The 12,575-nt window shown below is 41.9% G+C and overlaps 1 protein-coding gene across 1 annotated transcript in view; it reads right to left on the reverse strand.

The window, feature by feature from the left end:
• Nucleotides 1–201: 201 nt before the first annotated feature.
• EGF (epidermal growth factor) overlaps nucleotides 202–12,575 on the reverse strand; it is a 61,223-nt gene continuing 48,849 nt past the window's right edge. Inside the window, 4 exon segments of the mRNA XM_081999223.1 lie at nucleotides 202–531; nucleotides 2,558–2,660; nucleotides 6,084–6,186; nucleotides 9,620–9,784. Coding sequence (XP_081855349.1) covers nucleotides 308–531; nucleotides 2,558–2,660; nucleotides 6,084–6,186; nucleotides 9,620–9,784 — 595 coding nt within the window. The 3' untranslated portion in view covers nucleotides 202–307.

A 12,575-nucleotide genomic window follows, 5' to 3' on the forward strand; every position in this document is an offset into this window, starting at 1 on the left:
TTCCCCTCAGTGTCCTTTTAGCAGGCAGTTAATGAAGTCAGCAACGGTGACCCTTAAAGTGATACACAGTACTCATTGCTAATACATTGCTCAGTAATTCTTCCAAGCAGAGATGACAGGGAAGGAGTGGCAAGGACTTCTCTGTTCTGTTTTGATTTGTGGTTTTTTGTTGTGTGTTTGTTTTTTTTTCCTAAAGCACATTTTAAAAAAAAAAAAAAAAAAATGAGGGTTGCTTCAGTTTTTCATGAGTTCCTGTTCTCTACTGTCTTCATCCTTCCTCCTTTTCCGACTCAAACCCAGGCTGCTGCTAGTCCGGCTGCATCAGCAGGCTGGCTGGGGCAAGCTTGCAGGGCTCCCTCTCCAGCAGGAGCTTGGGGTGGATGGTCCAGGGAGCCTGGGGAGGGCCCTTCGCCGCTCCCACGGGCTGACACGATGTCTCGCCAACAGCAACCTCTTGTCGACAGCCTTGTTCTTTCTCCTCCTCTGCCAAAGTCTCTGCTGCTTTCCCATATGTTATAGGCTGTTCTTCCACTGGAGAGAACGGATATGTATTACTGAAAGCCGTTTGAGAAGCTTCACAATAACTAAGCTAAAAGAAAGCTAATGGCAGCTTTGAGAGAGGAAAGCTATGAAAGGAAGCACAGAGTTGTGTTCAGAAAATTACAAAACCAATGTATGTCAAAAGAACAAAAAAAGAGGCAAAGTCAAGAACATCCTTCGGATTTTAAGAAACTACTTGTCCTAGGCAAATTTTGTGGTTTCCTGTTTTAACATACAAGAACAGGAAAATGCATGTCCGTGACAGAAAGGTCACCTGCCTGGCAAAATTGAACGCCCTGCTCCAAAGTCAAAAGATCTTAGAATTATTCACTGGCATGGTATAAGAACCTTCTTTAACATGTTAGAAAAGACATCACATTATCTACCAGTCTTGTTCTCTAAAATGGTTGAAGCACTTTTGCTAAAATCTTCAACTAGGAAAAATCAGACACCTGTCATGAGAAATTTCTGTTCCAATAGCTGCATCTGATAAAATTATAAATGAAAACAGAGCCTCCTAATGGGAAACATCAGGCTTCCTTCACCAGATGGTACAGTTCTACACACGTTCACAAGATTAGTCCAACCAAGTAAATGTGAGGCATATATTCTACTGATGAATAAAGTGACTTCCCAACATATGACTGAGGACCGGAATGGCAATTTTGAAAATCTTGCAAGATGCCTGCCCATTTGAGTATCCTCAAACATTTCTCTTTGTGTATTTCTAAATGACTGATGCAAACTAGGTTCTCTAGTAACTTCTGTAGTTAGGAGGTATATATGGTATATAAGAAAAAAGGTTAAGGATATCAGTCTTTCTCCATCATTTCTCACTATCTGAGCAATTAGGAGATTCAGTTGCCATCTCTAAGGCAGCATTTCTCTCTGAGCATTGCCCCTCACTACAAGAAGGATGTTGAGGTGCTGGAGCGTGTCCAGAGAAGGGCAACGAAGCTGGTGAGGGGTCTGGAGCACAAGTCTTATGAGGAGCGGCTGAGGGAACTGGGGTTGTTCAGTCTGGAGAAGAGGAGGCTGAGGGGAGACCTTATCGCTCTCTACAACTACCTGAGAGGGGGTTGTGGTGAGGTGGGTGTTGGTCTCTTCTCCCAGGTAACCAGCAATAGGACAAGAGGAAACGGCCTCAAGTTGCGCCAGGGGAGGTTTAGATTGGATATTAGGAAAAATTTCTTCACTGAGAGGGTGGTCAGGCATTGGAACAGGCTGCCCAGGGAGGTGGTGGAGTCGCCATCTCTGGAAGTGTTCAAAAAACATGTGGATGTGGCACTTCAGGACATGGTTTAGGGGACACGGTGGTGCTGGATTAATGGTTGGACTTGATGATCTTGAAGGTCCTTTCCAACCAAGTGATTCTGTGATTTCTTAAAACTCCGAGTGGCCCAGCTGGTAACCTGTGGGCCATGGAAGCCCGTTGTGTCCTTCTGTGTTGCCTGCTGCTGTTGCACCAGGGTCAGGAGGCACATCTCCTTCATTCATCTCATCTTTGTTTAAGCACCAAACACTCCTCAAGCAGCTGAACACCTTGTTTAACACAAAAAGCAGAACTGCAGTTGCTGCTGCTGGGCAAAAGGTTTCTGGGGAGACCTGGACTCCCCACACCATGTCAGTTCTCTTTCCTGAATGAATAAGGACTGTCAAAGTGTATCTTTCCATGGATGGACACTCCCCATCAGTACGATGGGCATAACTGACTTGCTATGAAGAAAACCTGTGAAGTTCTATATAAATGCAAAAATATGATATTATTACTATCGTGAGAAGCATCTGGCTTCTTATGCATGTGAAGGCACTGCTGTAGTGTAATTTCTCATGAACAATCTGCAAAGTGAAGGACTGAACGGTCTCTTCACAGCAATACAAACATGGCTTCTGCTGTGCACAGCAGCTATAAACAGGTCAGAAATATAATTTTGATTTCTCTGTCTCCTCCATCGGCTGCTGCTCCTGCTGGTACAAAGGTGAGGAGAGATCTAATAAGGAAGGAAATCCTACTCACCATATTCTGAAGGACGGGCAGGATGAGGATCTGTTGTCTCACACTCAATTAGATCAACCGCTTTAGTCTCCAGAGAACTGTTACACTCCTTAACCACCGCAAACTGCAAATACATACAATATGCACAAAATATACAGAGACCAAATTAATATAAAATGAACTGTTTTTCTGAAACCCAAGAGGCAAACTAGAATGGCCACACACTCCAACCACAGCAGGGCGGAAAATGTCATCCTGGCTTCTGGAATGATCCTTCCACCTTGCAGATACTTAAACATTTGAGTTGATGACAGCCCGGGTCTTTTTTGAAAAGTGTGCAGTCCCAGTCTGGTAAAGAACCACCCATTCGCTTGCCTTGCAAATCAAACCTTTCCAGATGCAAGAACAAAAGTACATGAAAATCAATTCTCTCCATAGTGCTGAGGGCCACTTTTAAAGTATTAGAGAGCCCTGCAACAGGACAGCAGGAAACCCTGTCAGACAAAGGCAAGGAAGCAAGCCTCCCTTTCCAGCTCTTGGCACCGCCTGGGGTATGCAATTCCACTGTCCCATGGTGACAGTGGAAGTGACACCTCAGAAGCAGAAGACAGGACCCTCCGGGGGAACATGCTAAAAGACCAGAGGGAAAACAGAAAAAAAGAGGGGTAGAGGAAACCAATGTGAAGCACGGTGCTGAAATATTAGAGAGGGAAAGAGGGAAACCTGGTAAAAGGGGGATGTTTAAAAAGCAGAGACAGGGAAGAAGAGAAGTGTCTCTAAATAAGATGTTCCAACAAAAGGACTGACAGATTCAGTGGTCCAGGTGGACAATCAGTGGATTTATGTGGATAGATCACAGATGTAGCAGGTGTGACTATTTAAGGCATCAGTTCATTTACATAAAATCTGTAGGCTTACAGCTGCTAACCCACATGCGACAGATCCCTGGAGGAGATTCAGCTACACACAGTTCTGCAAAATATCTTTTAGTGTGCAAAGCAGAACGCTTGCTGGATGAAAAGTCTCAGAATAGCATCAAAATCCAGACATGTGCAGCAGTTTACCAAGGCTTATATATCCCTAGGACAAACCTAGCCTGGCTTATGGAACTCTAATATGAATGTGAAAAAATACCCAGGCATAGCCTCAGATAAATGTAGCCTCAACTGGCAGAATAGAAATAAAGGGAAAAATGAATGACACTTGGGCAATTTATAGGTATAGTTTCAGTTTCACAATACCTAGCAAATAATATGTGTGATAGCGTAAAAGCTTGTTATCCTCTACATTAACCTAGATGTGCAAGAACAAGAAAATCTTTGCACTCCCTCTCTCCAGCCTCACAAATGAGCATTGGCACCATGGGCTACAAATGGGTAAATTTCAGGAGTTCTTTACGGTTACTGCATACCTATCATCCAGTTCTAATACGAAGTTCTTCATTGGGATTACTAATGCTGTGTAAATCACATCCAAAAACCTATTCCAATACCTTAAGAGTTGAGGACCTATAGAGTTTTCTGTCCCCGTTGTAGTATAGTCTCTTCTTTTACATAAAGCTCCCCAATAATCCACTTTAAGTTAACAGTAGAAATGGACAACTTCCTGCTGCTTTTTGGCAACACTACAGTTTCTAACCTGAGTGCATGCATGCATGAAGCTCCAGTGAACTTAACACTCAAAGGCTGCATCAGCACAGAGAAAATTGTATGCATGAAACCACAAGAATCCATTAGTGTGTAAGCAGCAATAATTATCAAAGGGTCAGTGATTTCCTCTTCCAGCCTGCAACAAGCCATTTGCCATAAATAACTTTATTAATGTATTTGATGCCTCCCAATGCGAGAATGCATGGTGAAATTTAACACAAGTGTGTAATAGAGGAGTAGGTTGGATTTGGTTTTGTTGAGTCAGTCCATTGCTTAGCTGTTTAATTATTCCTATATTCAGCAAAAATGTCATTGACCACTAGCATTAGCTGTGGAGACAACAGCAGGTGGGGACAGAGCTGATGAGCTGCAGGCCTCCTAGAGCACTGCTCCCAGGCAAAGAGCTGTTCTCAGGCCCCACAAATGTTTCCGATTTTCCCAGCCTCAGATATTTTGCAAGCTGTGGTTTTTGTCTCCGCTGCGAATAAATGTTGTCATCGCCACTATTCAGCACATTTGCTGTCCAGTATCTGGAGGGACAAAGTGCTGGTAATAAAAGGTCCACAAGATGACGCAGTTGACCGGCTAAGGAAAAATATGTCATAACATGGGTCAAGTCAATTCAGTATTGCCAACATATGTATGATAGCTTGTTTCAGTGGCTACCTGCTCACAAGTCCTGCCAGACAATCTAATTGCGAAGCCTTCTTTGGGTTGATTAAAAATCCTTGTATTTGCACTATAACTATTCCATGATATTCAACACCTCGGACTCCCAAGTAGAACAAACTCATCTCTTTCTGGACTCAAAGATTTGGAGCAGAGTCACCTTCAGGCCATTTTAAGTCAAACTCTTTTGTGACCATGACTATTACATACACTACTATACCTTTCCAGCTATAGTTGGGAGCGGAAGGCTTATGTGTGCAGTTACCCCAGTAAAAAGGTATGTGCTTCACTAGAGTTTATTGCCAATTTTGTACAAGTATAAACTCTTCCAGTAGTCTTTTCCAGTGGCATTACTGTGCTGCTTTTGAAGAGTGCATGCTGCTTAGCTAATGTGATGCTACCTGGACAAGTATGGTGATACCTGCATTAAAGAAGCTTGTTCAGAGCTGAATGATATGTGTGTGCAGACAAGCTCTCAGGGTAAGTCATGCCATTCTGAGAATGGAGTCTCAGACAAGGCACAGAAGTAGCCACAGATGCCAATTATGTCACTTTTGCCATCAGGTTTCAATTGCTATCACCCAGCAGTGTAACGTCATTTAAATGCCAGTGAGAATCAGGTCCTTAGATCAGATCTTATGGTGCCAAATTCTCTCATGCAATTTCAAAAATGACAGCAGAAACAGGCCAGTACAACCAGATCATGATGGTATTTCTACCTACAGCAGTACAAAATTTGTATTTCATATTCCCTCCCAAACTGCCTGATAACATCCTGATTGTTTTTCTTCACAAGGCAGCAGCCTCTTATACAAAGACATTTAATTTCATCAACCCCCAAAATAAAGTTCAACATCTCATGTAGCACACACACCACTTGGCTTCCAAGAAGCCTTTTTTACAGAGGGCATACTTTCCTGTGAAAATAACTCTGTGATATGCCATGTCATCACATTGCCATTTCCTTAATTCAGAACACAGTTCCCCAACTGTTGTGTTCAAAGCTAACAATAACACTGGCTAATGGTTGCAATACATTCAGGCAGCTGTGAACTTTGAGGGATAACAATGAGGTAAGATGAACTAGGGTTCACAGCAAAGCACTTGATGACTCTAGCAGTTATTTAATATATTTAAGATGTGAATAATTTTATGGATAATCTCAAATGGATCCCTAACACACTTTGATCCTTCCTGCTTCCCTCTCCACTCCACATTAATATAGTTACCCGAGACTTGTTGCTAGTAGGTGTCACGTTCTCATTGTCAGCGCGGCTGCTAGCATCTCTTATCGCTTCTGCATAGAGATTCTTCTTATACAAGTTTTGACTTCTGCAACAGAACAAAAGCTGAAACAAATTATTTTGCTTTGGGAGGAACAGATGCTGCTTCCTTTCACACATTATTCTCTAGGTATTTAGAGAAGGCACATGTATTTTGTTTTCTTTCATTGGCTTTAAAGGGTGTATTACTGTCAATTACCGCACAGTGGTTAAAACAAACATCTTGTCAGAAACAGAAGTCACTAAGAAGTGAGCGAATGTTTGTTCTAATGTGCCATCAGTAAAGGGTCATTCATTAGAAAAAACAACAGGCCTCATAATATTAACTATTTAATATTTGCTTATATTATTCTATTTCTAATACGTTTCTCTTGTAAAGATTTAGGTTTCAGCCAATACAATGAACAGTGTTTGTGGGTGAAGCTCAGAAAGAAAAATCTGTCTTTTTGTACACCATTGATAGTTACAATTACAAAAGTTGCTTCTGCATTTGTCTATATCATTTATGAAAAACAACAATTTCAGAAATTACTATGAAATAAACAAACCGAAAGCCTCAAAAAGTTTGGAACGAAGACATTTCCAGGAAAAAGCACGATCAACAGAATTAGCTCAAGAGGGAAAAAAGCCAAGAGTACAACCTGGAGTTGGAAAAGCATACGAACAACCAGCTCTAGGTGGCCAGTTCCATAAATTCAAAAATTGTTATTTTTGCAGTTAAACGGCAATCACTTGTAAGGCAGTATTAAAAGCCCATATAGAGCTTATTTACACTGTTTGAGATCCAAGTCAGTACATCTTTACTGACTTTACGTACACGTTTTTTCTCCCCCTAGACATCAGCTAACAAAATTCATGTTATACTCTTCAAATTCCAGAAGTAACAAGTCCTTCTACTTGATCTATTTTAAATGAAATTTAATAGATATGTACCAATGAAAATAGGAATTTTCCTTTTATGTCTACATCACATTCATATACTAACTGGAGAAGTGCATCTTCTATAATTATCATATGTTGCTCCCTTCATGAAAATACAATGTAAATAACATTTGCTTTTTGCTAGAAACAAGAAACACCTGTCTCCACCATGGATTTTCTCCCCCAACTCTCTATAACATGTTCCCATGTATTCAAACATTTAAAAAAAATAAGTAATTGTCTCCAGCAGACGATAAGACTGGGATTGCTAGTACAAAATCAATTAGGTGTCAGATCTGAGAGTATATCCAGAGGGCAGAATGCTGAGAAATAAGGTAAATTAGTCTGTTTTGACTTTTCCTGACATTGTGGCAAGGCTGCTGTTCATGTCCTATCACCTGGATGTGCCCGTACTGCATTGCAGCTCAGAGTGCTCACAACACTTGAGCCCGTTACTTGAGAGTTGCAAAATCCATTGCACAGAGCTCACACACAGGCATGGTCCTCAGCAGGATGCCCCGCTCAAGAGGATCGTTAATTCTACATCTTACTTTACAGCATGCAGGGTAACAGATGCCAGATGGACTTGGCGGGTACGGGAGTCTTTGTGTGTGACTGAGCACAAGCAGGTGAAGCAGTGAAATCTAGTTGACCGAGCATGGGCAAGAGGCCAAGAATTTCTCAATCCTAAACCCAGTCTAACTGTCAATCTTTGCATGGCCTTGGCCAATTGAGGTGAAGGGGCTGTGGGTGTTAAATCTGTGATTCAGATTTTTTTTATTGTTGGGAAAGAGCTGTTATCCTTACTTCCCAAGGAAGATCGGAAACTTAGTATATTATACAGTCAGACTACATAAACCTAACGTTAAGAATAACACAATGCTCTTCAGCAGACTACAGTCATTGAACAACCCAGCACGATACTTTGGAATTCTTGGCTTCCAGTTCACACATTTTTCAAACGGGCAGGTGTGGATCTCCAACTTCATTTCCCTCAATTAAAAGGAGATAGCCATCTCCTTTTTACAGGGGAAGGAACAGGACTATTACAGACTTAATCGGTACATTTCAAAATACAGTAGATTATGTGAAAAAGCAGTATAGCAATTTCAACCCAAATACTGGTTTCCAGACTCCAGTTAAATAGGGATGTTAGGTCAGTGGTTTCATTTTGATCTAGTTAGGCTAGTAATAACTGTAGTACAAATTCAGTCAAGTATGTAATTGAAAACTTGTTGTCAAAGTAAATAGTTATATTGATCGAAAGCATTTGTCAAGAAAGAAAGGTAAATCAGGGAGAAATTACAAAAGAGAGAGGAAGGGAAGAGAATTAATAACTTCACAGATAAACCAGCCATATTCTGGCTATTTTTCTTGACAGTTTATATGACATATATGGAAAATATAAGAATCTCACAATTTGTCTATTCTGTATGTATCATTCCACTGATTAGCTTCTGAATCACAGGTTGTGAGAACAAACCAGGCTGTGCTTAGCTTAAATTCTGTACCTCTACCATTATTTAATAGCAAGTAAGAAACATGGCAGCGTCTCTACTTTTGTGGACTAAATATGCTAAGAACCATTAAATAAGAACAGAAAATATTAACTTCCATAGTTAACTTCTTTTGTAGCTTAACTTTTTATGCTTAGGAGAGTCTAGTTTTAAAATTAACCTAAACCATAAACAAAACCGGAGAGCAGGTTGGCATGCAGCAGGAGACATGATTTGGTTGCTATCTGGCTTTTTGTTTATTTACTTTTAAATATAAATATGCATTTAAACAAGAGCCTCTGGGAACAGTTATCTGCCAAGGTCATGGCTAAAAGACTCTAACTTATTAAATGCTGAATACTTTCCAGTCCAAGGGACATCGATGACATTTAATTTCACATCAGACTAGGTTCTTAAATAGTGACTGTAGGGATTCCTTTTGCCATGAGAAGAATCCCAAACCTGCACAATTCATTACAGGCATGGAAAATGCCAGGGAGTACTTTTACAACAGATGTGCCTTAGGCTTACATCCCTGGTTTTACTCTTTCCACTGCCAGGAAAACTGCTTTCACGTTCACTGCTGGAGGTACCACTGTGGAAGTTTGCTATTGGAAGGCTAGTACGCTGTTTTTCTCAATGGCAAGGAAACTTTTGTGTGCCAGTCTACACTGAAAGGGAAGCAAAACCAAACTAATGGGGTAGATAGCAGAGAAGAGCCAAACCCTACCATGAGAGTTTCAGACATCTAGACCTCTTAAGGGAAACCAAGGAAGGAGCAAATAGTATGCTCCTGAACTCTCTCATCAATACAAATGATGGCTCCTCTTCAAAACCTAGACCTAATAAGGTCTAGTCTTCTTCCTCCCAGGATGCATGTCACTCACTAACACCAATGTAAGTACTGCAGGCAAGGGACATGCCAGTTACTTAAAAGCAGAAGAGTAGCAAGGGCGATACGGTGATTTCCACCAGCTGAGGTTCTTCGCCATGAGCCCTCTGTGAAAGTCAGCAGCACCTCGGTCCCTGCGCCACGCGTTCACAGCGCATGTTTGGAAGCACTACCTGTGGCAATAGGCAGCCAAGGACCCCAGCAGGAGCAGGAGGACCAGCACAGCTACGCACACTGCAATGGTGATGTTTCGCATCTTCACCCGCTCGGCGTGCTGCTGCTCCCACCACTCCAGATCGCTGAACTGGCACCGCTCCCCAACGTAGCCCGTCACACAGCTGCCAAAAAGAAGTGAGCACACTTTGTAACTGGCGGCGGAGGAAAAAACCCCAGATCATCACTTCAGTCACTTTGTGTATTGATTTACGATTGGCAAATGCTACGGAAATATCTGGTTGAATTTAGTAGTGGTGAAGACAAAATGACTTTAAAGGAATGGCTGTCAAAACTTGTAGTATTCAATATTAAAAGACTTTTTTTACTGGAAAGCTATAGAATTATAAAGCGAGATTGTAATTTCCAGATTACAAATTACAAGAAGAAGAATAGGAAGAATAGGAAAAAAAAATTCTCTTAAATCCTGCAGTGTGATTAGTGTTTCCCTAAGATTTTCCTTTTAACTGTTTCCAGCAGAAAGCTTCCCTTTCTTTGAAATAGGCAATATAGGACTTACTTTTATTTTCAGAGTGATTTGGTTACGGAAATCAAATTTTAATCTGAATTCTTGCTTTAAAATAAAAGACAAATGAAAGTGTTAAAAAAACCCACTTGTATGGGTTAGAAATATCTTCATAATTTAGCTTTAATACAAGCTTCTTCTGTAGGCAGTTTTTGTTTATTTGTTTTTACCACTGTAAAACCCAACATAGAAATATCTTATCAGAGCCTGAAACCCTCAAATCAAAATTACTAGAAAGCAAGAAATAAATCAAAAAGAATCTCAGCCTAGTTTTACTGTCCAAGGTGAGACACCTAAAAAAGGAAATAAAAAACATAAGTGAAAAGTCTACTCAATTCATAACAATCTCTCAGCAACCTAGGCTCAAATCCTTCTCACAATTCTTATCAGTCTAGTTTTACTCAAGTCAAAAGACCGAGTCAAATGAGAAAAAGAAGCAGGATTTGACCTGCAGCAGCTCTTACCTAATGGCCTGAAAACGTTGTATCAGCATTCATTATTAAATCAAACACAAGCACTCTCATTCTCTTACAAATTAGAATGCATATACGTTGGAAGGCAGAAAAATGTTAATTTTTTTAATGCAAGATCACAAGAAATTCCAAACAAGCTAGAAGATCTACTTTCTAGTGTAAGAGCTTTTATTCATTGAAATACAAATGACATTTGGTATGTGATTTTTGCTAGATAACATTTTTCCATGACTTGGTCTTGGTATTTAAGATATTGCAGCCTAGATGAATGAATGCTGCCATCTAGTGAGAATTCAGCAATGTGAGTATTCAGCAAGGTCCACACACAAACCCTGGCCCCCAAGAGCATGGCTAAGCATGGTTGCTCCTTAATTTTTTATACGGCTTCCACTTCCAGTGCTGAAGAATGAAGAATCACAGAATCACTAAGGTTGGAAAGGACCTTCAAGATCATCAAGTCCAACCATTAATCCAGTGCCACCATGTTCCCTAAACCATGTCTTGAAGCGCCACATCCACACGTTTTTTGAACACTTCCAGAGATGGCGACTCCACCACCTCCCTGGGCAGCCTGTTCCAATGCCTGACCACTCTCTCGGTGAAGAAATTTTTCCTAATATCCAATCTAAACCTCCCCTGGTGCAACTTGAGGCCATTTCCTCTTGTCCTATCGCTGGTTACTTGGGAGAAGAGACCAACACCCACCTCACCACAACCCCCTTTCAGGTAGTTGTAGAGAGCGATAAGGTCTCCCCTCAGCCTCCTCTTCTCCAGACTGAACAACTCCAGTTCCCTCAGCCGCTCCTCATAAGACTTGTGCTCCAGACCCCTCACCAGCTTTGTTGCCCTTCTCTGGACATGCTCCAGCAGCTCAGCATCCTTCTTGTAGTGAGGGGCCCAAAACTGAACACAGGATTCAAGGTGCGGCCTCACCAGTGCCGAGTACAGGGGCACGATCACTTCCCTACCCCTGCTGGCCACACTGTTTCTGATACAGGCCAGGACGCTGTTGGCCTTCTTGGCCACCTGGGCACACTGCTGGCTCATGTTCAGCTGGCTGTCAACCAACACCCCCAGGTCCCTTTCCGCTGGGCAGCTCTCCAGCCACTCCTCCCCAAGCCTGTAGCGTTGCATGGGGTTGTTGTGGCCAAAGTGCAGGACCCTGCACTTGGTCTTATTAAACCTCATACAGTTGGCCTCTGCCCATCGATCCAGCCTGTCCAGATCCCTCTGCAGAGCCCTCCTACCCTCCAGCAGATCAACACTCCCACCCAACTTGGTGTCATCTGCAAACTTACTGAGGGAGCACTGATCCCCTCATCCAGATCATCAATAAAGATATTGAACAAGACCGGCCCCAGAACCGAGCCCTGGGGAACACCGCTTGAGACCAGCCGCCAGCCGGATTTAACGCCGTTCACCAAAGTTCTGCAGTTCTAGATTCTTCAGTTCCAATAGCAGAAACTCAATGAGGTGAAAAAAGAAAGTTTGCAACGCCTCTAAAATTTACACTAAAAATGTAAAACAAATACCAGAGATGACCATGAGTCCATCTCTTGTAATGGCTTTGCTGAGCTTTGGAAATCCACAGCACAAAGCATCAACTTCATTCCCATGTATGTATATGAGACACATCCTTTTCATATTCCCGCAGGTTACAGAGGTCTGTAGGCAGGGGAGACCACCCATATCGAAAAATAAGAAAGTCAAGGATTTGACAGTGCTTGCAGTACAGAGGTTCCCGCAGTGTACTACAAGGAATATCTGGGGGAATGGTGGGTCAAAGAAACCCTTCAGCACAAAGCTTGCTCTCCTCACTGCAGGGTTATACCAGGGCCATCCGAGTTACTGAGGCACAGAGGGACATTTGCCTACTACGGAACAGCATCCGTCCCCTGCACAGGTCCTCACTTACCA

Source organism: Phaethon aethereus (genome assembly GCF_964289735.1).
Source record: "Phaethon aethereus genome assembly, chromosome: 4".
In the NCBI taxonomy this organism is placed as follows: domain Eukaryota; kingdom Metazoa; phylum Chordata; class Aves; order Phaethontiformes; family Phaethontidae; genus Phaethon; species Phaethon aethereus.